We start from the raw sequence: 24,290 nt of genomic DNA, 5'->3' as shown, positions 1-24,290 counted from the left end.
GGGGCATATTTAATTTGAACAACTTTATTCTTAGCCTTTTTCATATGAACAGCCACATCAAAGTGTTAATTTGAAGAATGACCCCAGGGGAGTTATTTCAGAGTGCTTGGAATTGAAATGGAGCTGATAGGACTTTCAGTAGAGAACACATTATGATATAGTGTACTGCATGATATTGTTTTGGCACAGGGTCAGTTCAGAGGTCACCTGAACGTTACTGTTGATGAATTCAATTAAGTTTTCACTGTTGGTAAAGGATGATGAAGACCCACTTGTGCAGTTGTCCAAATTTGAAGGTTTTTTTTCCTACTTTGCATTGATTTTTTTTTACTATGGTTGGCAACTTAAAACAATGTCACATCTTTTAACACTGACCACATTTCAGAATGCTGAATATACTGAAGGTAAAGACACTCACATTACAAAATTGATGCAAAATAGAAAATGGCATAGGATTCGATACACAAAAAAAAGAAATGTGGCCATAGACCAGCTCATTTCTGCAAATATACCCAACTGTGGTTTCATTATAGGGGAAACAACTTCTATAGTAAATATTTCAGTTTGACTGTTGCTTGTAGGCAGAATTCCTACACTCTAGACCCTTGTCTTGCACACTTGATTATATCATGTTTTGCACTTCGCTGTGCTTTAACCATGGCATGCCCCAGTAAACAGGATACAACTTTATATTTTAAAACATATTTTAAAAAATGGTTTGCATTTCATAATTTGGAAATCCTGAAGTACTTATAAAGATAAACTCACAATAAAAAATGAATAAGTCTGCAGCATAGTTTCAGCTTTTATTGATAGTTTTTTTTCTGTATAACAAATAAAGCTGTCACATTCAAACAACACATCATCACATTTTACAACCAAACAGGAAGGACGGGCAGACTGATAGCTGCTGTGCCGTGTGCACGACTCAGCCTGTCAACATCAAGTCATTTGAAATTATCGCAACACACAAATGTCTTGACCTGACTCAAATGTTTGAAGTTTCCTAGTAGAATTTCTTAAATAAGTATGTCTAGCATATGTTACTGTCATGTGCATACAACTGACAACCTAAGCTAGCATTCAATTAAGATTCACTGTATTCTGTATATAGCAACTGAAGCACCATAGAAACAAATTGCTTTCATGGCACTGTGGGCTGTAAATTAGTCCAGGTCTTGGCATACGTTTTTTCATCTTAAGCAATGCAGCCCAACATTGTAGATCTGATTAGATGCAATTTGTATATTTGTGTTCTTAAAGTAATTTGAAATGAGTATAAGCAATGCTACACCACGGAATTAAATCCTCTTCAATGGCAATGCAATGGTTCTGTACTAAGGGGCTATGGTAGCAGCTGCACTGGTATGGAGGAGTGGTGACATCACAATGGTATGAGGGTGAACAAACCCACCCTGCTAGGTAAGCACTGTATGACAGCAGTACCACAGTGAGCGCTTCTGATTGCTGGTAATTGTCTAATAATGATTTAGCATTCTTTTCACGTTAATACATTGGGATCCCATTTTGTTCCTATAAGAATAAATACAACAAATTGCATAAAATGAGTAAAGCACCTCTCTTTCCTTTTTAAATGTCAATTCATTGCAATTACTACCAGTGAACAAATCCACATATTCTGTTAAATTAATAAATATATTATATATATATATATATATATATATATATATATATATATATATATATATATATATATATATATATACACGCACATACATACACACACAGTGGTGTAGTGTTATATTTAGATGTGAGGGGTCGCTACTATATACCACCCCCCACCCCCTTTAACCTTGCAGTTTATCACTAATAGTTAGGCTATTTGAAAGGGCTAACAAGTGTAATAATTGATTACAAATTCAGACAATCAGGTATTGAGGTATTGTTGTAAAGCAACTAGACTTACAGCTATTGATATTAAAGATAAATAAATAAATACTGTACATATTTTCACAACCAGTTTCATAAACTAATACACACATGATTAAAATGCCGCAATTATTTTAATTAATCCATGCATAACACTCCCCTGCTCCCCCTTCTCGTATATTGAATGGTTTGGTTCAGAATCAGCTCGTCTCACTGTCCTATTGCAGCCGCTTAAGAGCGAATGAGACTGAGGTTTTGAAACAGAAGTGCATCTGTTTGCAAAAAAAATATGTGTAAGGCAATAGATACCCTTTATTTGTTTGTTGTGATTTATTTTTATCTTTTAAATAAATGTTTAGCTTATTTGATCTACTTGATTTCTGACATGTGGGTCTAAAAATAAGAACTGTTCCAATTATTACATCTAATTGTAAAACGCTCATCTCAGCACAGCGTTGATACAGGTATAATTAAACTTTTTCATTACTTATCTCTCAAGGGGTTCTTACAGTTATTGTATTCTTTGATAATTTTTTTGGGTTATACACATGTATATCCATATATTAACAGGAGCAAAACAGTTCAATATTCTACCCGTGAAGCATGGAAGCGGTGCTCTCCCTGCCCAAGAGAAGGGGGGGGGGGTGCTCTCCCCGACCCCCCCAGCACTACACCCCTGTGTATATATAGGGAGGATATTTTGACTTTGTTAGAAAAAGTGAGTTTGGAAGACAACAAAAAAGAAATGCTAAGAGTCTTGCAGATACTTGGTGTGGAAATGTTATGAAAGGTTTTGGTTGTTTCCTCTTTAAATGAATGGTGATTTCCAGGTTTTGTCAGCAGGGCTCCATACACTTTGGTAATCAACAAGGCGGTTTGTGGTATCAGGCTATCCCATTAATACAGGCTACATTCACGCTAGGCAGAAATGAAACCAGGAATAATCATGGAGGTGATCACACTACAGAGCAAATTCCTTCAGCTGTGACTAACAAGCCCTTTTTGCCTGGGAAAATAATAAACAATGTCACTGATGTGTTAAAGAAATCAAAATCATTGCCATTTCATTTTCATTCTACTCTCTCTTTCCTTGTACAGTATCAAACTTTTGAAAACATATTCAAAGGGGGTAACATGTTTGCTATTTCCATGCTTTAAGAACATACGTATATTATGAATGAGTTCTCTTCACTAAGCTTTAAGACATGGGTTATTTAAATAAAGTTTTATTAAATATTTATTAAACTGTTCTTTACTGTAGTTAATAAAACCAACAACAGTCCCGAACAGTTTCAGAAATATCAAACTTGATTTTACTCATAAAAACAGACTTCTTCCATAAGTTGGCAGCCTAGGTTGGTGGTGTCTGGGTTACCTGTAGTTCCAGGATTGGCCACGAGAGGCCTGAAAAGCACTAGCTTTGAGTTAAGAAATTCCCGGTAATTATTAGTTTATGAGAAACTTGTAACATCGCTTAGCTGTATTTATTCAATTAATGGAAACATTTAAACAGGGAAAAAGGGTCAGTCTGAGAAGAGTAGTGTCAGTGAGGAATGAGGAGTGTGGAGTGTGGAGTGTGGAGTGAGGAGTGTGGAGTGTGGAGTGAGGAGTGAGAGCCTGTGTGGCGTAAGTTTAGGTGTGAGACAACCTTGCTTTGGAAATATAAAGTGTGTGGACATTTATATGAATGGAGTGTAATTCCCCTATGTGATAGACTTTATATGAATGGAGTGTAATTCCCCAATGCGATAGACTTTCTGTTACCCTTGTTTTGAACACCTGCAGTTTATGATTTTATGTTTTTCTAAATAAAGCCAGACACTTCTTTGTTCTTGTACAAGATCATGTAAATGAGTTCAAGCGTTGTGAACAGACATTTCAATCAAAGCACTACAGTTGAAAAGTGGCTGACACTTCCCGGTACCTAATCACTTTATGTGCTGTAGTACAAACTCAGTCCAATGGTGAAGCTTCAATCACACCTACAGCAAAGGAAACAAATTATCTATCTAATTTGAAATAATTGCATATTCTGAATTAGTATTAATCATGAGAATTAAAGGGGTACCATGTTATTATATCTAATAAGTGGTAATACATTTGATTTTAAAGCAATGGTTAGCTCTCCCATAATAAATAAAAAACAGATTGTTTACCACATATTCAGAATATATATTGAAAAGCTTGGAGCTCCATTTGTATACATCTTGCAAACTCGTTGCCATTTAATTCTGCAAACATGTTATGCTACTAGCAAGCAAGAGCTACACGAATATTCTGCAAACATGACTCGAATTTTCCCAAGGCCAAGACAAGCATGGGTTTCTGGCTGAAGGAGAGACTTGGGGAAAGGGACAGGAAGTGTCTGGGTATTATAGCATATGGATGCAGTCTAAGGGGATGGTACAGCTAAAGGTCGCAGTCCCATCACTGTGACAGAGCCTGAAGAATGTCCTTCACCAGCATGGTGCCAATCACCATCTTCTCACAGTTCACTGTCAGCTGGGCCGCCTTGCCCTCTTTCGTCACCACGGTAACCAACACTAGGCTGCCACTGGTCACCGTCTTAGCAGCAAATCTGGAAAAGAACGTTTGAAGATCATCAGGTATGGGTGGATAGAACGATAGGACACCAGCCTCTTTATTTACTGTGAAAACTGTGACCATATAAAGCATCATTTGGAAAATGTTACCAGTAGCAAGAAGTAACTTAGAAGAAGTTAATTGATTGTTTTTGAACTTGTCAGACAAATGTGGTCAAATGTTCCACTCCTTTAAAGAGATTGTATTTAATTATACCATGATGTCCCATAGTGAACAATTACAGGGCCAAGTGACCTGTCTACTGACCTGTACTCTCTGTCAGACCCGCAGGGCACCCTGCTCAGGTTGGCGGCCGAGGTCACTCTCTGGACGATGGCGTGGTCACTCTGGCATTTCTCTCCCAGAGTCAGCTTCTCATTAATCTCATTCATTCCCATCAGATGACCTACAGAGAGTGGCAAAGACCAGAGTTTATGTTTCTAATACTGCCTAGCAGCGGACATGAGGTCGAGTTGGGATATCAGGTTCGATTGCACTAGAAAGGTAAAATATCACGTGATGAAATATGCATAAAATATGAGGTGCTGTAAACATTGGTCAGATAGCCAACTCCAGGATCATTACTGGGTTAAATGGACCTGAAAATTACTAATGGGTCAATCTGATCAACTATGCCATGTTAAGCCACAGTTGGATTTAATTCCAGCATTTTACAGCACTGGAGAATCACCCTGCATTTTAAAAGCCTACCCAAAGTGGTTGATGCATTCCAGGTGGATTCCCTGCAGTAAAATATCTGGTCTGTGGCTAATGGAACCCAAAGTAAAGCACAGTTGTGTTTGGGGGCCTTTTCTATGTAATTCGAGGTCCATTTTAATAGACAGGGTTCTCCCAGTTACTGAAACTATTGGTAACAGGTGTCTTTCTTAATCTACATCTAAATGTATTTTTTCAATGCATCAGAGAGTAAATTGTCCAGAAAATGGAATGAAATGTCTGCACATTGTCCTAATTTTGTCCTGTAATTTTGCAAAACTTCTGGATGTTTCAGTGCATGCATCTATGAACCTTTTATAAATTAGGACAATGACAGAAACCTGGTGCTGTTTGCTGACATCTGGGTTGCGTTAGTCAGTGTTTTTAAATGGCTCCTTTTCAATTCAAAAGCAATACTTTATAGCTGTCCACCATCATTTCTGAATCTTACCGCACAATGCCAGCGAACAGGGCCTGGAGACTTAGGACAAGTGCTTTCCCTGCCAATGATTTATTGTGAAGGCTGGAATGTGATCTGCCAGCCAAATGAGACCTCCAGCACCAGTGATTCAGTGCTGTTAACCTGCATTCAGAGCCCCACTGCTGTGCCAGTGCGTTACACATTAGGAAAATAACTACTACTACCACTATCTTATCTGCAAATACCATGTCATTCAGACACTTCTTTTCAAGTAGCTGTGAATGTCATTTGAATGGACTTGTTACATTTCTGTTATGTTCTTCTGATGTTTACTGTCATTCTGAGTGGTTCTCTGTGTCTTTGCTCCAATACTGAGTATTACTTTTCTTTGAGTCTGTATTTGAGTTTGCCTGGCATTGAACAGCCTTGCTCATACCATTCAAGTTCATGTAACAATACAAACATGCATACTAAAAACGAACAGAGCTGAAAGTTGCTGTTGTCACATAGTTTGAATGGAATAAGGAAGTCTGTTCAGGTAAACTCGAAGCAAGAGTCAGGTAAAGACAGATATAATATTGGACCAGCAGAACCCTGACCCACTCAGAACCACCAAGCCCTGAACGATGGGAATACAATCCACAGTACTGCCTCTGTCAGACCTACTGTAATATCTGCGATATTCAGCAAGGGGTCAACTTTCAGTAAAACAGGCAATAGTTGCAGGTTCTGCTAAAAGCCACAGGACACACAGCTAGGACATTGTTTAGGGAGGTAAGGCAGACAGCACAACGACAACGGACAGAATGCATCTGTCAGAACAACTTACCCATACTCAACTTTATTAGCTGCACTAAGGGATAGGAAATACAAAATGAAATGAACGGTATAAACAGTGTAAAAAGAGCATGTTCCATCCTTTTTAACAATACAGCATCAATCAAGGAACCCTTTCCTCCTGTTCTGGAGATGGCCAATACTAGGGTTGGACAAATAATTGGAATCACATGCCATATGTAGCTCATACTTGTGTGTAACTTGGCTATCCCTTTTATGTTAATGGGACTCCTAACCTTCCCTGTATTATTTACTATAGGAAAGCTGCATCTCCCTGTTGTCATTTCATTCACTGATGTTTCGGAAAGAAATGAGATGACCAGTGGAATGGTCACATCTCATGACAATTTAAACAGTTTAGTGAAATGGACACATTGTATTAACATTGTCATGGCAGGTGTTCTGTCCAATAAACTGCAATCCTAAAAGTACAGCAAAACATTTCTTATCTGTAACCAACCTTATATTCATGCATTGCCCATTATTCCTGCCACAATGAGCAAAAGTTGTTAAACTAAAAACTAAAAGTTAATTAAACTAAAAATGCCCTTTAAAAGAAAGCATGACCCTTGAGCCATATGTTCAAAGCCTTTACTGCAGTCTTTAACTAACTCCAATTTTTTGAACGAGGTAAAACACGTATTCATTGTACAGAACTAGTATCAAACAGCTAAGTTATACATTTCAAGTCATTCTCAATGTGTTTTGTTTTTCATTTTGTAACACTGACATGATTTATTTTCTCCTTTACAAAAACACAGGAGTTGATTAAAGAATGAAGGCTATGCATTTAAAATACGTCCCTTTCCAGAGGAAAATGTGAGATCTACAAAATGATGGCAATACATATTCCATAAGATTGACTGGAATTACCTATGTACTTTTATACAGAACACCTGGGTGGCCTTAAAAAGAACCGCACATTGTAGTAAACAGGAACAAACAGGGACTGTACAAATCTAGCCTTAATTATAAAGCGGTCTTCCAGTATGGTTTTCTATTGTATGTTCCAACAACAATTTGTGTGGTGCAAAAAAGTGTGTGTGTTTAATTTCCGTGCAGGTGGCAGTGCTCACCTTGCTCTTTCTTGAACTCATTTTCACTCATGAACACAGGCATCATCAGCTCACCCACTGGTGGCTGGATTGAGACATAGAATTTGCGGGTTTGGGTGCTGCAAAGGAGACAACGAAAACACACAGATTATACAAAGCACAGAGAATGTCCTTGCTGGGGTTCAAGTTCCACACAGGAAGTGCAACTTACCACAGCTGGAAGTTGGCAGCCTGCGTGGAGTCACAGAAATCAATTCCCATGCTGACAGTGACTGTTTCACCAGGAGCCAGAACCTCTGCAGGCAAACAGCAGTGATGTTACAGTAGCAATATACAGAGCACCCAATTCAAGATAAACGCCCTTAAAACTGCTCATTTCAAATCAAAGCACAAACAGTGTAAACGTGTTGTTTGAAAGACTATGGTGTGATATACTGGCTTACAAGCATATAGGTAGAAACTGGGCTTTATTATTTTGTATTTCACATCTAGATGTATTTAGAGTCACTTATACTACCAATGGCTTGATGTCTTTCAGTGAAGCGAAGCTAACCTCCGCTTGTATGCTACAGCTAAATAAAAATGGGACTTTTCCTTTGGATTTATTTCAATCAAATACTAATAAGAGTAAAGAGCTGCCCCGACACAAATACTCTTCCCAACACAATCAGAAAGCAAACTAAGATAAACATTTAAAGGTACGCTAATCAAGGCTGGAGCTGAGCATTTGTCTCATTGACTTTGTTTCTTAGTTTTAACTTTTATTTTGATTGAGTTTTATGGATGACAAACATTTAAAACTACATGCTTCTTACAGCAACTGCCGAGGGAGCAGGCACATAAAATCACATACATGGTCTGCAGCAAATGCATTTTGGAGCGCAGGCAACAATCAGTTAACGTGAATAGTTTTTTTTTTGGATCAACTTAACTGGCTCCTCGACCCGAGTCTCCTGAACCAGCATGACCAGTAGACCCACCAGCTCTGAGCAGCACACACCAATGCCGATCATTGCTGGAATTTCCACCACAGCAGACATACTATACAAAGTAGTGGTAGCCCTTATTAGCACTGTCTTACTCACCGATCTCAGGGAACTCCTGCATCCTCATGCCTGACATGAGTTTGGGCTCCTGGATGCGCAGGCTCTTGGCCTCGGTGTCTGTGTTGTTGCTGAACTGGATCTGCACTGCCACCATGTGCGGGTCGAGGCTGCAGGGCTGGCGGCTGAAGCAGTACTCCACCGCCAGGCCCTCCCCGGTGATGCGGTGCAGAAGCTCGTAGGTTTTCACGGAGCTGAACGAGGGGCTGATCATCTGAACAGCACACAGAAGAAGAACACAGGGAATGCTGGGAACGAGGCTAACTTTCTAACACACCATCTGATGGAATCCAATGCCATAGACATAAATTCTTAATTACTTAAATTTCTTCTTTATTTTTATTTTTTTTACAAAGATTGTTTAACTACTAGAAACTTTCTCATATTCATTAGTGGCTAATGTTCACGAAATGCTTTTATTTCATGTGTTTTCTTTAATGGTCTTATATTAAGTATCGGGTGCCAGTGCTTTTGATTGAGGCTGTATAATATTTAAATAAAGGGACAAGGTGGAACAAAACAAAAAAAGATTTGTTCTATGTTGTTGACATCCACTGGGGGCAGAGTGTTGCAGGGTGACAGGTCAATGTACCAGCTGAGACAAGACATGTTTCAGAGCTCTATTGAGTTTTGAATTTTAAAAAGTCGCAATTTAATAGAACGGGAATCTAAACAAGTAGAAGAATACATGACCATTAGCAGCTCTCCAAACACACATAATTCATCACTGTCACTGTATAATCAGCAATCAGTGTATAATCCCATGCTAGATGCAGTTCCCCTGTGACTGGCCAGGCTTCAGTTCACTCACCGTCGGGGAGAGGGAGCTGTCAGTAAAGGACAGCCCTTGCAAGTCATTGGCCAGGCTGTTGGACACAATGTTGTTGATGGGGGTCATCTGAGGGGATGGGGTGGGGATGACTGATCACAAGACAACAGGAGAAGCTTTAGCATACAGGCTAACAGAGATTCACAGTCTACAACACAGTATATGAAACATGCCCCACACTGCACAGTACACGCATTCACAACGCTGTTACTGTTTTATATGTTTTCTTGCTGTTTGTTTCGATTAAAGTTTTTGACTTTTATAACATGTGACTGATTTGCTGGATCTATGGGCATAATTATTAGCAAGCGCACATTTGCAAACACCCTTCTTGTTATTGATTATACATATATAATATGTTACAGACCATGGATTTCAATATGTATTTAATATATAATAAATATATTTTTAATCAATGTATATGTATAAATCATACATCAAAATACATGGTTGTTTGGTAAGGCATGTCAAAGACAAGGCCTGGGAGTTTTCAATGGATAATATTAGCTGTATAAAATCTCATGATTTTCATTTACTGACCAGCAGTGACTAACATTCCTCTAGAGTAGTTTAGCACCAATACCTAATGTGACAGCAGTATGCAGTACGCTCCAGTCTCGGCCCCACTAGTTAATATATTTGTTTCAAAAGTCAGACGATTTACTCACAGTCATCCAAGTCAAGGAGGGAGACCTCATTTTTGGGTTCTTTAGGAGCCGGTTTGGAAAGTGTGATCTGCAAGAGACCGTCTATTTTATTAATGATCTGAACAGTTACAGATCTTAATACTACCACACTAACATGCAGAAGCTCTATGTCTTTAATGTATTCCCCTTATTCCAGTTCATAAAGGGTAAACACAATATGATCCAAAAAATTATTAATGAACAGAGGATGGACAGTAAAGCAGGTATCAAGGATTGGCACATATCTGACTATGTCAGATATGTGCATTTTACCACCATCCTCATCGAATAACTTCTACATTAAAATGACTATTTCAATATTACTTATAACACTTAATAGGAAATGAAAGCGAGCAAGCGATTTAAAACACATTATACATATCTATTGATCTAGTACAGATTTTCCAATGTTTTTTGTTTATGTGATGTTCGTTTCTATAGCAGTTTCATGGTATTTATAGCTAGATCTGACCTTCTTCTTCTTCTTGGTCTCAGGCTCAGACTCCGATTCCTCTTCCGACTCGGACTCGGACGAGCTGCTTTCAGAAGAGCTCTCCTCCTCTTCCTCAGATGAAGACTCAGAGCTAGCTTTCCTCTCCTTCCTCTTCCTCACGCTCTTCTCCTCCTCTCCGCTGTGCTCGCTGAAAACAAAAATTTCACTGCATTTACAGCTGTTCACTTATAGAACAACTTAGTGTGAGTATGAAATAGCAGTTATGTTATCTAATGTATTGTTGATTAGGTTCCCTTCGTATTTTCTATTTCAGTTATAACAGCCTGGTGACTGTTTAAGTTTAAAGCACCAATGTAGCCTCAATAGAGCTCCCAGAATCATGTCTTACCTACATCTGCTATTCCAGAGTGTAAATATTAACCTGTCCCCCTGCAACACTCTGTCACTAGTGGATGTAAAAAAAACACAACAGTAAAATACTACTTGAACCAATGGTGCAGGCAAACTAAATCACATGACGCACATCTCCCACACAACTTTTTTATTTAGTTGGTAGTCGTCTTGATGCAATGAAAAGAGCATTAGGAATATCTTCTGATAGGAGCTACTTTTTTAAGAAGGTTAAAAATGGTGATGAAAACAACAGCGCATCGACCACGAATGTGGACAGAAACCCAAACGAAAAGCTGAAACGAAACTTCTAGCTGTTACTAGAACTTCAGTGTACAGATAAAATGTGAATTTGTATAATAATCCTTGTTTAAGAAAATCTATGTTTTAGTGGTGTTCTGGTACTGTCAGATTTAGGACTACACTACTGGCAGGGGGACGGGTTAATGGTTACACTCTGGTGTACCAGATGTACTTAGAAGTTAGCCATGATTCTGACAGCTCTATATAGAGAGCTTTTCAAAGTCACCAGGATTACTCAAAAATATCAAGTGAATCTTTTGTGTGAAAAATGACAAGCCAAAAATACATTAGGCATGTTATGCTCAATATGACTTGAAGTCTGTGACACAACATGAAGTTTGTGAGACGTTTCCTGAGCTAAAACAGAGCTTGCATATGGTATTCACTGCAGGGAGTAGCAAGAAGACAGCTGTTTATCACAGGGTTACAGAACGGCCAAAGAGCTTCAAGGAGGGAGAAACATGCCTGCAGGACCTTAGCTAATGTAAACAAACAGGTACGCCAACAATGTCTGGATTCTGATGAAGCAGAGTGTACAGAAGGCAAAGAAACAATAGAAGAGTGTGATAAACATTCACACAGGTGTTTCCTGTAAATACTAACCTTTCTGCGCTCTCCGGTAGGGTCTTCCTGACTTTGATCTTTTCAGGCTTCTTCTTTTTCTCTTTCCCAGACTCAGAGCCTTCGTCACTCTCCTCGCTACCCGATCCAGAGCCGCCCTCCTCGCTCCCACTCCCACCTCCACTCTCCAACTCACTTGGCAGCTCCGACTCTACAGCGCAATCACAAACACAGCACTCAACCTCCAGCACTCAGCCCCCAGCCCCCAGCACAGCCCCCAGCACTCAGAGTAGCCCCCAGCCCCCAGGCACAGCCCCCAGCACAGCACTGAGCCCCTTGAACTCAGCGGGGTCGGGCCCGTGTCGGGGGTCCCCAGCACTGCACTCAAGGTCGTGCACACAGCCCCCAGCCCCAGCACAGCACTCAACCTCCAGCACTCAGCCCCCAGCCCCCAGCACAGCCCCCAGCACAGCACTCAGCCCCCAGCACAGCCTCCAGAAATTCACTGTTTACAATAAAATACAATCCAATGATTGATTTACCATTGGAGACAGCAGTATAGGAAAGACAGCTCTACTTAAAACTGCAGATTATAAACTAATCAAACATACTAATATATATCTAAGCCCATTTTTTCAGTATAAGACATGGGAGTCTGTCTTAATGGTGTAAAAAAGAAACCAGATTTTTTGTAAAACCCTGGATTAATATAGAGTTAAAGAGCGGTGGCCCATTGATTTCTGGTATATAGTTTTGCTTTGGAACACCCAAACACGTTGTTTACAAATGCTATGTCATCCATAGTTTACAACAGGGAGTCAGTGATGGTTACCGCTGTCTGCAGATTCAGTGGGTCCAGACTCTCCCTCAGAATCAGAGTAGAATGGCTTCTCCACTTTCTCCTTGCGCTTCTCACGGCTGCTGCACTTGGTCCATTCAGGAACCTGGGGGTCGGGAATGAACAACATTTATTTTCAAGGAACTAAATGTCAATTAAAATAACCAGTCATTAGCTACTGTAGTTTAACATCAAATCGTGTTTCTGGTGTGCTGCTGCCTACATTCCCCAACCCTCCCCTCAGACACTGACTGACCAACTGTGTGACCTTTGGCAAGTCACCTGACCACTGCGCCTCTCTTCAATCAGCTGTAAAAATTAATGGAAATGCTTATGAAATTCCTTGATTATGATAACGAAGAGACTGGGTAAAATGGGCAACAATAAAAATGACCCTCCCTGACGTATTACAAATGTTAAGACACAAGTTTCCCATGCACTTGTTATTAAACATGCTTTTCTCCATCCAACCTTGGTAGACAAAGGCCACTAGTTTAATGATCTAGTGGCTCGAGACAAGCATAGTGAACAGCACTACAATTAATAAAAGATGCACTAAATTAAATCGGGAGACTCGAACATAGAAAAGTACCATTGCACAGAATTGGGATCCTGCCACTATACAAAGCATGCAGCTTACTGCATGAATTCTGTATTCAAAGCATGTTACGAGACCTGGGCACCGGTTGGTGAATGTCTGAATCTCATTTGAGTATATATGGAATAATTAAGTCGCAACACCTGGTTACCAAGGGAATATTTACACAAGGATAGCATTAGCAAAAAGTCTCGGTTATGGAACTTCAGTAATGAGAAACAAGGCCTGCCTGAGTTACATCTACTTGAACTGTGACGCAGGTTTCACTCAGGGCTGCAGTATATCTGTATTGGTATAATTACACATTCAGAACTATAACTGCACGGTTGAGGGTATATTTACAGTCCGAGTTCAACGTGTGCCACTGAACGAAGTTTTGTATAAATGACATTAATACAGCAGGCTTATATCATATGGAAATTACATCACATTAAGAGTAGCTATACTGTTTCATTCTTATTTACCCTAACCCTTACTTAACTATAGTACAAGGATGATGTACAGTATTAGCCTGCATCAAGCAGCACCCTATACAATATCTAGAACACATTTATCATAAATGCAGGTGATATTGAGAATTGTAATCTACACTTTACTGAACGGGACAGGATACGCTTTCCTATGAATAGTTTCTAATATTAAATCACTGGTGTATTTGCAACCCCTGTATGAATTGAAATGTGAGCCCTTTCTTTTCTCTACATTAGCGTGGACAGCAGTAACTAGACAGAAAAGCACACTGCACAGCACCCAGCACTCAGAGGCACCTCTCGCCAGTCTCCTAACAAGCCGATCCGTCCCTCGCTCGGCGAGATCACTTCATCTAGCTGCGGGCCAGGGTAGAAAGACACCCAATCAGATCAATGCAAGTAAAAGTGCTTACTTATCTGTTAATCACTTAAAGGTGCAGTGCTCCATATGGCTAAAATATTACAAGAAACTTCAAGAAACATGATATTGTGACTATGGAGGCTTTTATATATGTAAAAACACACATTACATTTTACAGGTCCTTATTTGAACTTCCCTTTTCGTAAGTGTGTTTCCAGGAGTCTTTGCTCAGGTCACCTCCAAACCTATCCTTTGCGCTTCTTTCCAGCCTTGGGCTATCCCTTATCAATCCAGGTTTACACTAAGCTACAATGATAAGACACTAAATCACAATCTTCAATTTACATACCAATTGTAATATAAAACACACTGGTAATCCATTGCAGTACCAGTCAGTATAGATCAATGGGTGACATGCGTTTCTAATGCATTGCACTGCAATTGATGACAATGATGTATGTGCTAATGGTTCTGCTTGGTTCTGGAAAGAAGCATATAGGTTCTCCAAAGACCAACCATTGACTACAGAGTGTGTCTGGAAACAGTACTTACAAAAGAGAAACCAGTATCAGAAAACATACTGAATTGAATGGCTACAGGGACAAAACCTCAGGGATAAAGATAGTAATGAAAATGTGGGACTTTATTTTATGAATGGTTTCCCCATATAAAAAAGAAAGTTTCCTATAGTATATACTACATTATAGTATATTATAGATTATGAGAAATGTTTTTTGACTGTCCTATAGAATTGTTTTATATGGGTGTAATTATAAAGACAGGATTTCAATTGTGGGGTTTGTGAAGTGAAGGTGATTGAATGGGAAAAGGGGGAATGGACCTGAGAGCTCAGCTGGTGGAACTCTGGACTCCTGGGTTCAAATCCATCACAGGTCTGTTCAGTATTTTAATGCCACCAACACCAACAAACTGGGATTTTGGGTGAATATTTGAAGTGAGGGACAACGGCACCATCAGACACGGTGTTCTACAAGCAAGCACAGCTCAGCCCTCAAAGCCAGTCACTGCCTCTCAGACAGAATTGTGCCAAACTGTTTGGTGGTTTTATGGACTCAAGTCCACTGGGAGCTAGTTTGAAACCCATTTCACTTATGACTTGAACCCAGAACCCAGAGCAATCAGAATTTTGCCCACCGATGGTCTTGACATTGCACCAAAAAAACTATTTTTTTTTTACCAAACCATAGCGTTTATTGGTAGCTGAGATGTCTAGCATGCTGTATTCCTATTGAATAGCCTCGGCAGTCCTTATCACTATCTATTACTGATTCCACGGCACGCACAGCCTCCTTCACCTCCACGTTGCGCACTGATGGGTCGGGGGCCACGTCTGGCCAGGCGGGCAGCTCTTGATAGCCGGTGGCCTTGGCGTTCAACAGGTGGGACAGTGAGCCAAGCTGGAAGTGGTCCCGGTCTTCAGCGTGAAACAGAGAAGAATAAACTCAGCTCAGGTGAGAACCATTTTGCTCTATTTCTTTATTTTAATGCCTGTATGGCTTTATATTTTTAAACAATTTGAAAAAAAGGCAATCCCCCTTTTTAATAATGTTTGCTTCTTGGGCAATAACAGCTCTTGAACATTTTGTAACATATTAACTGTTGCAATAATGGCATGGCGATTTGGATTGCAGCGTCAAACAGAAGCAAGCTGGTTTCAAGGGAAGCTTGTCCTGCTGCAATGCCACTGTCCATTGGGGGAATATAAGGGCAGCTTGAACTATCAAGTTAACTACTGCATCTTTCATTTACTTTTTATTTTCTGTCTCGGTCATCACATCCTGGTGACTTTCTAAATTGCACAATTTTCCCAGAAGCCCCAGTACATGTCTTCTGCCTCATGTCTCGTTTCCATTGCCTGTCGCTCCCGGCAACAGCTGCCCATGGCAACAAAACAAGGTGTTTCCACTCTCCGCCCAAGTGGCTGAACACTGCTATCTGGTCAGGTTTGTATCTCATACTCGATATAGCCAAGCTGATTACAAAGGAAGTGCATCATCACACAGTCAGGAAGTGTTTAAGCAATTCATATACAGCCATGACGAAACACGGAACTTGACATATAAAAACTAAGAGATGTTAGGCAAAAAAAAAAAAAAAGAAAGTAGCAGCATAGGGTTTAAGGCCTTTTGTTTACAATGCATTTGTTTTACCTTTAGCGATGTGAAGCCTTTATTTTTAAAAGAAAACACATAAACTTAAAGAAGCTAAAAGAAAAAAATTAGTAGGCTGTCTAAAATTGTATGTAGTGCCACAATGAATATAGCAATGAAGGTTCTTTCAATTTCAGCTTGGACTGCTTTGTTCTAAACACAGTGTTACTGCTCGTTTCTTTAAAACACAATACGATCCCACGATCCCCCAACTACATTACATTTCCGAGCTTGGCCAGGTAAGCACTGAAACGCTCTTCTGATTTCGGTGGCTAGCCGTGGACATCTGGAGCCTGTTCAGCTTGCACACCAGTGTAATCACTAACCTGTCCCCCTGCAGCCCTCTTCCAGGAGGTGTTGACTGAACATGTTATACAAAGCGAATGCAAACGTTACGATAACTATGGTATTTCATACCCGTACCATCTTTAAACAGAGAAGTCCTAAAGTCTTAGTCTTAAAGATTGGAACAGTGACCGAACAAATCAAATTATTTAAACTGAGTTAAACTGAACTGAATTATGGCAGACTGCATGTTTCAAGATTGGTTTCCTGTACCTTTAAAAGGTGACTCAAAGACAGGCGCTGGCTTCAGGGCCAGGAACAGCTTCTTGGCGTACTTGCTGAGGACCCCGCTCTTCTCTGTGGGGACGATCAGTTGGCGGATGAAGCGCGCTCGGTCTCTGATGTCATAGTTCTGGTCGTACTTGGCCAAGTTGAGAACATACTGGGTCAAGAGTTTGGTCTGACGGAGAACAACATTTGAGGTATAGGAACATGACATATCCCCAGTTTGGTTCTCTCGATATCTTATACTAAAGTGTGTACAGATACATATGGAATAAGTGCTTCACTAGATAAACACTGGCAGACAAAATGATGGTGTCACTAGCCTTGAAACAGAATAACTAGGGCTAGGACTGAATAGCTAATCACCCCTCTTTAAATATATACTAAGGATTTAATCAGCACTTGTTCTTTATTTTACCCCAAAACAGTGACCATTTCTGCAAAGCTGATGGACAAGAATGATACTGCATTAATACCAAAAGGACCTTAGCAAGTTTAATCACAACTGGACAATCAGTTCGCTATGCAAAATGCTAAAATGTCCCAGTTGTTTTACCATGATTCATATTTTTGTAATAGTGTTCTTATATAAATCAGTTAAAGCCATGCACATCACTAAGTGAAAGTGTTTTTTTTTTTAGTCACAACAGCAGAGCAAAGCAGCCTTTTAAATGATAATAAATATAATAAAATCCCCGGGTATTTTACAAATTCCTTAAAACAGGATATATTCAAGAGGTTAATATTCTGAAACCGGGCACTTGTTTTGCCTGCGTATTCTGTGCAGTCCCTCAGCTCCCCATTAAAGTGATATACACACTGGTTTCAGCATTCTGGACAGTGCTGTCCATGATGGAACGGAGCAGTCAATAGATAGATTGGGATACTTTGGGGAAATGGCTGAATAATTGTTGGTTCCACTGTATAAACAACTTCTGTAAGGCTGCTAAAAGCTTGACAATTACAATAAAAAATTTAAGCATTTTATCTTCATCTATTACTCATTATTTGTCTCTGTAAACAGATGTATTCAAGCTGTCTAAAGCAGTGCCGATGTGTGTTTTAGAGATATAATTATAACTGATTGTTGTGATATTACCGTGAACTTGTTTAGTCTTCAAAATAGCTGGAAAAGGGTAGTTTTGGATACATAGTGAATATATTTTTCACTGAAAATGTTTTCATTTTTTTTCCCCCACTGCTTTCTATGGTATCCTCATATGAGGTCATCATGCATTTGCGTCTTCCATATGCCCCAACATAAATACTAGATAAGAGGTTTTTGTATCCGTCCTCGTATTATGGAGAAAGTCAAAATTAAAAATCTAACATGATGGTGATTACACTGAAACATCCTCACGGTCCAAGTCTACATTTCGTTGTCTCAGCCCAGCCTGTGAAGCAGTGTGCTGCGTGTTACCTGTTTGGAGTTGGTCAGGTACAGCTTGGCAGCCAGGTTGATGATCTGCAGCTTGACGATGTCTTCCTCGTTGGTGAAGGACTTTGCCATCTTCCTCAGCACGTCGGGGGCGATCTTGGGAACGTGTTCGCAGTATTCCCCTATGAGCCACAGGATGCTGGCCCGAGCCATAGGGACCTGGTGGTGGAAATGGAATGAACCCATTGCCTTAATCAGGAAAATACGTATTTTGGAAATGACTATAGCAACAAATAAGCTATATGAAGCACTCACAGGCACATAAAAACCCCAATGCACTGGCATCTGAATGCTGTACACTGTAGTTTCCATTTACTAATACTTACAACATGCACTTAGCACACTGTTCTGAATGGAAATCCATATATTAACATATATTTAACACGTTTTTTTTCAAGATGGTATGTTGTAAGTAATTATTAAATAATGTAACAAAAGGAGTAAGTACAGTGTAGTCATGTACCTGTACTTTGAAGTGTATTCAATATTACAAGCAGAACCCTCTTTCAAACTAATTTGCATGGTGATGGCCACTGACAGCTGGCTGGTATAAAGCAACTACTATAAAAGGTAGCACTGGAGTACCTGGATGCTGTCAGTTAGTTTAGCCATGTGCTTGATGATGTCACTGTGCTGAGCAGGCTGCATCTGCAGCAGCTTCTTAATCACCACCACTGACTCTGCAACCACCAGCTCTGAAAGAAATAGAAAAAATACTGCTGGTTAGGGGCTGTAATTATTTTCCCTAAAGGGATTTCATAACGCTGTTTGTAGAAAGACCTCTATAAAGCCTTCTAATCAGATTTTTTCTCTCTCTTCGTTTTTTTTTCTGAAATTCTCCTGAAAACAAGTATCTGCACTTATCCTGCATATAAGCATATGATAGGTAAAGCGATTCCCCCAGGAAGTATCCCCACTACAGCATCGTATCATGTGTTAACTGCGATTCTGCAATGCTGTTTTAAGTCTAACTTTCTTTTTCCAGCAGCGGAGAGGTGCTGGTAGAATCAGCAGGTGGCGCTGTCTGTAGGTGGCGCTGTCTGTAACACTGACCGTCCCGGTTTGAGAGCAGCTGCACCAGTCCATTCAGGCAGGTGTCCCGCACCTCTCCGATGTTGGTGGCACAGCGACCAATGGCTTGGATGGAAGCGGCGACAAAGTCCTTGTCCATGCTCTTAATGTAGGTCTGTGGAAAGAAAAATTATTGTAAGAGACAAGTTTGCTAAAGCATGTGTTTCATTCATTCAGGTACCTGCCTCTTTACGTTACGATATGCAGGGCTATAAGTACCAGAATACATTGTGATGTCCTATTGAACATGTAGTCGTATGGTCACCCTAAACTCCTATTCAACGGTCTGAATGCAAGAAATACATCAGTAAGAAACATTGCACCCATGTGCCATTTCTTACATCCACAAGGGGCAGTGTTGCAGGGGGACACCCTGGAGTACCTGATGCACTTTGAGGTTAGGCATGGTTCAGAAATCAATTGAGGTGACAGGTGTGCGTTAAACTTCTTTCAGTAACAATGAAGATCACTCGGGTGCTTCAGTTTATAAATATTTAGGAAACCAGTACTAGTATTATATTTCCAGATACAAGTTCACCTGAAATTCCCTTAGGATGGTGGAGATGTTAGTTTCATTCGCCAGGTTGGTCAAAACCTCCAACTGCAAACAAAGAAGGATAAGTTAACATAGATGAGGCAGGGCAGCTGTCCCTAACAGTGCTGTGTACGAGCGAGGAGAGAGGAGAGCTGTACCTTGAGCACTTTGATCTGGGTAGGGTCTGTAGACCGGATGTAAAAGCTCTTCAGGTATGGCTCAAACATTCCCTGGAAAAGAAGAACACTTGCTGTATTGATCTGGTTTCTTCTCAAGCCTTGTTTAGCTTTGCTTGCGTTTGCTGGTAAGTTCAAAAGCAGAGCCATTGGTAACATGTCCACTGTATGCATGTACACTTGTAAGTTAGTGATATAGATGATTATTGTTCCATGTAACCGTTTAATCACAACCTGAATAACTGGTTCTCTAGAAGTATGTAAATATCTACGTGTGATATTCACACAGGCAATCAGACAGGCTCCATTACCCCCTAGTTTACTGCACATTCTAGCACATAGTTTCATCACAATTGTATAGAGGTTCTCTAGCTACAGCGCCTGCCATTCACACTGGTAAGTTACAGGGATTTACTTTTTGACCACAACAAAGTCAGTTTTATTACATTATGCCCATAATATGATGAAAAGACGATGATGTGGCACAGCATTAGAGACAGTGTTCTGTTAAGCTCAGGGTTGAAAAAGGCTAGACACATAACAGTGGTTCTTGATTTTCCATTTTCAGTTGCAGTCTGGGATACTTATGCTCTGACCACTCGGGAACCCACAATCACACCCATTCAAATTCCCATAAAACTTCGAGCCAATATACTGACATGAGGATGTATAATGTATCAGCAGTAGGAATAAATAGCACTTATGGGGGTAAAGAGAGCCACCACACCAGTGTGTGAGGAGGTCTCTCCACTGAAAGCACTCTTACAGATGCACTATAGAGATATGAGACCCTGCTTGAGCTGCTTCCAGTAGGAGCTCCTGTTCTACACTGTGTAGCCCTGGGGGTGTCTACAGTGTGTGGGAACACCAAGGAGAATCTGGGGTTTTATCCAATGTTGCCAACTTCTGCTCTCCCAAAGTCACTAGCTATCCCAACAAAAGCTAGATGGAACCAAAAACTCACCCAAAGAAACTATACTAAAAAACACTTCAAACAGTCCATGTTTATTGGATGTACTGTTCAAATTATTATGTTAACACTTATTTTAATAAATAAGAAGCCTGTATAATATTATCTCTTACCATTAAAACTCTTTCTTTGGGTTCAATCCTAGAGATGTTGCTACAGATGTGTCTAGGTATTGAACACCATGTACAGTGGAGTTGGAGACCACTGTATATATGTGCAGACAACAATGTTATATACTATCTACAAAAACTCACCCTGCGCTTGATAGACATGGTTGCCACATTCTGAAGAACAACATACTGGACCTCACTGTGGAGAAAAACAAAACAAAACATTAAAATAGCATTTTTAGAGCTTGTTAGAGCTCCCATCATGCATATACAATCCTAGACCAGATATACAGCAGACAGATGAATGTAGGTATAAAGACAGTTTGACTACAGTATGAGGTACATTTTAATGGACCTTTTCACTTGAACCATCTTACCCAGCTCCTCAACCAGTAACAAGTTTCCTGAACCAGTATGACAAACTGAAAACCTGCACACTGCCAGCCCTGACCAGCAAACACCAGCCTATAGCTCTGTGAGTTCTGCTGCAGTCAAGTTTGGTGCTACATTTAAGCATTTCTAGTTAATGCAGTCTTCTACCAAAGGCACATTTATAATTTGATATTTGATGAGCACTAATTTCCTGTATCAGATCAAGGACTGAATAAGTTCCTTCCCATGTAATAAGCACGAGTTAAGCTTTTAAACTTTGTAAATGCATCACTAGCGTGTGCAGACTATTACTAACCCCACTGCAATGCTTCATTCATTGCGAGCCCCATCTGTTACACAGTTCAGGGGAACATTTAATTGGTAACATGGGCTGCTGGCCTCCTTTCAGATTGAATGGATCTCTTTTAAATGTATTTTCCTGCACAGGCAATTTTTAAAAAGGTATGTGTTCAGCTTTTTTATCCTAAGCTAAATTATTAGTCAAACTGCTGCTAGCAGGGGATAACCTAGACTATTAGAATCAGCTAGGGGTAGATATTGAATTTGAGTCCAACGGGTAAAAATAGGTCAACTAGTCGACTATTCTGTGCTTAGACATCTTTAATACACATGGGTTTCATGTCAATTTTAACATCATGGTGCAATATGAAACAGTGATGCAAATAAGAGCAGATAAACTGGAGATGCAAAAACAACTGTACAATCTTTAATTCACTTGGGGTTGTCTAGTTTCTTCCAGGGGGCTATTTACACAAACAAATTCCTCTTTCAAAGTGAAATGCTTTTTATTTGGAGCTACAGGGTTTTAACCGTGTAGGCTACATATCCATAGATGGGATAGATGGGTATAGATGTATGCAACCTGCCACAGACAGGATTTTTGTACTTTCTAGATATTTCTTTCCGGGTTTGCTTCTGTGAACATTGGTAGACTAGAACTGTGAGTACCTATGTGAGAAATCTTCTTTGAATTTGACTTATATTCCAGGACAGTTCATTTACAAAAGAAACACGTCCTCATTTTTAGTTTGTTGCATTATCCAAAGGGAATGGCGTCTCCTACCTGTGGCTCCTCATCAGGCGCACCTGGGCTTTCGCGATCACACCAACCTCAGCTTTTGGAGCCAGGTGGAAGTAGAGCTGAGCGACCGCCATCACCACCTGCAATGAAACGAGGAGTAAATTGAATGCATAAGGGAGAGATTCAAAGAGCTTTTTACTACAAATCATCATTAGAATTTTGCAGTTTGTGATGCACCGAAAAAACATTGTAATTCACTCTAACCGTAAAATGAAATACATTTTGAGTGTTGTTAATTACACTTTATTGCTAGCTAACATATTTCATTATCTCATCTAACCTCTAACCCAATCAGTCTTACATTTCCGCATAAGAATGCGGGAAGCCCTGGGACAAATGTGGTATTATAAAGTAATCATTCTGCATGACCAAAGGGGATTGGTATGGAAACATTACAAATCAAACCGATTGTTATAAGATATTATCAATACATGTAATAGTATTTAGTTTTATTACCTGAACCAACCCTAACTTTCAGCTATGCACTAATAACAGTTTATTATATGACAAATTAAATCTCACCAACATTCTCTTTAATTGGAAATGACCGGAAATATAAAACACATGTAAGCATGGCTCAGTCCAGCGGTTGCAGTGGAGTAAGTTTTTTCTAAACACTACAGTGCTTGAGTTCTTTTCCTTTCAGGAATGAGACTGGCAGCCTCGGAGTGCAGAGGCCCTCTCTCCCTCTCTGCGCAGCCCCTCTGTACTCACCGCTGCGTTCCTGCTCTGCAGCAGGGGCTTGGTGTTGCGCAGGAGCAACCGATGGTCAGGGTCCATCACATAGGCCTTCCTCTTGGCCAGGGCAGCCACCTCCTCCTTCTCATCCTTCTCCTCCGTCTCCTCCTCATCAGAGCCGTAGAACGCCTTCTCTGCGCTCTCCTCCAGCAGCGACTCCTGCAGGCAAATCGGGATATTACACCGGGGTTAGGGTCTGACTGGATGGGAAAATATCAAACCGGATCGGAATACTGTGTAGTAATTTATATAAAAACACTAACAGTAACCCCATAAAGGGAATTTTTTAAAATTAGGTTAATTGTGATTTCTCCTGAAAATGCCATACAAATATTGACAGATCCCTTCATTAGCTGCTATATTTTTACAAAAACAAAAAAAAAGCATCTTTACACAACTTATGCTGTTTATCATTCAAAGATAGTTTTAAAAAAAATACACATTTAACACACATGGTAAAAACAGGAATAGGTAAGTTAATTTCTGCTAATATTAAAGGTGAAACAACTTCCATGATAAATATTAATTTCCGACTGCCACTAGTAGGCTACATTCCCATGTTACAGACGCTTGTCCTTTTACGTGAGGCCCTGATTTCTCGCTATTGGAAGGGTGCTGAGGTGTGAGACAGTGCCGCACTCACGTTGTGGTTAGGGTTGAGGAACTGGGTCCTGGCGTAGCGGGTCAGCATGTTGATGATCACCACCTGGCCCCACTCCTCGACGTCAATGAGCAGGTTACACAGCTTGCGATAGTTCTTGTGAATGAGATCGATCCGCTCGGGGCAGACCTCCTCGAACGCCATCACAACACTGCCTGCTACCAGCTGAGAGAGGGGAGGATTTAGAGAACACGGCATTCATTTCAAGGCATGCACACTCAAAACCACCCTTAGAAAAATGTCCCACAGTAAATGCATAGTGTACTGTGACATCGTTTAC

At 40.2% G+C, this 24,290-nt stretch overlaps 1 protein-coding gene across 6 annotated transcripts in view; it reads right to left on the bottom strand.

Moving 5' to 3' along the window:
- Positions 1 to 1,960: 1,960 nt before the first annotated feature.
- LOC121299324 (AP-3 complex subunit beta-2-like) overlaps positions 1,961 to 24,290 on the bottom strand; it is a 60,827-nt gene continuing 38,497 nt past the window's right edge. For 2 of the 6 annotated variants that reach the window (XM_041227013.1, XM_041227010.1), the window contains exons 7-28: positions 23,993 to 24,175; positions 23,326 to 23,508; positions 22,594 to 22,691; positions 21,282 to 21,336; positions 20,040 to 20,111; positions 19,885 to 19,947; positions 19,329 to 19,461; positions 18,861 to 18,970; positions 18,258 to 18,434; positions 16,826 to 17,012; positions 15,413 to 15,531; positions 14,033 to 14,092; positions 12,662 to 12,773; positions 11,872 to 12,040; positions 10,594 to 10,762; positions 10,104 to 10,170; positions 9,418 to 9,527; positions 8,589 to 8,820; positions 7,715 to 7,799; positions 7,525 to 7,622; positions 4,741 to 4,879; positions 1,961 to 4,468 (exon numbers count right to left, since the gene is read on the bottom strand). In XM_041227013.1, coding sequence (XP_041082947.1) covers positions 4,318 to 4,468; positions 4,741 to 4,879; positions 7,525 to 7,622; positions 7,715 to 7,799; positions 8,589 to 8,820; positions 9,418 to 9,527; positions 10,104 to 10,170; positions 10,594 to 10,762; positions 11,872 to 12,040; positions 12,662 to 12,773; positions 14,033 to 14,092; positions 15,413 to 15,531; positions 16,826 to 17,012; positions 18,258 to 18,434; positions 18,861 to 18,970; positions 19,329 to 19,461; positions 19,885 to 19,947; positions 20,040 to 20,111; positions 21,282 to 21,336; positions 22,594 to 22,691; positions 23,326 to 23,508; positions 23,993 to 24,175 — 2,772 coding nt within the window. In that variant the 3' untranslated portion in view covers positions 1,961 to 4,317. Of the gene's footprint in view, positions 4,469 to 4,740; positions 4,880 to 6,440; positions 6,465 to 7,524; positions 7,623 to 7,714; positions 7,800 to 8,588; positions 8,821 to 9,417; positions 9,528 to 10,103; positions 10,171 to 10,593; positions 10,763 to 11,871; positions 12,041 to 12,661; positions 12,774 to 14,032; positions 14,093 to 15,412; positions 15,532 to 16,825; positions 17,013 to 18,257; positions 18,435 to 18,860; positions 18,971 to 19,328; positions 19,462 to 19,884; positions 19,948 to 20,039; positions 20,112 to 21,281; positions 21,337 to 22,593; positions 22,692 to 23,325; positions 23,509 to 23,992; positions 24,176 to 24,290 lie in introns of all 6 variants that reach the window. The other 4 variants (XM_041227012.1, XM_041227011.1, XM_041227009.1 and 1 more) reach the window with 3 other exon arrangements.

Source organism: Polyodon spathula, chromosome 24 (assembly GCF_017654505.1).
Source record: "Polyodon spathula isolate WHYD16114869_AA chromosome 24, ASM1765450v1, whole genome shotgun sequence".
NCBI lineage: Eukaryota > Metazoa > Chordata > Actinopteri > Acipenseriformes > Polyodontidae > Polyodon > Polyodon spathula.
Note: the sequence above shows the minus strand (reverse complement) of the source record. Positions and strands in the feature narration are given on the sequence as shown.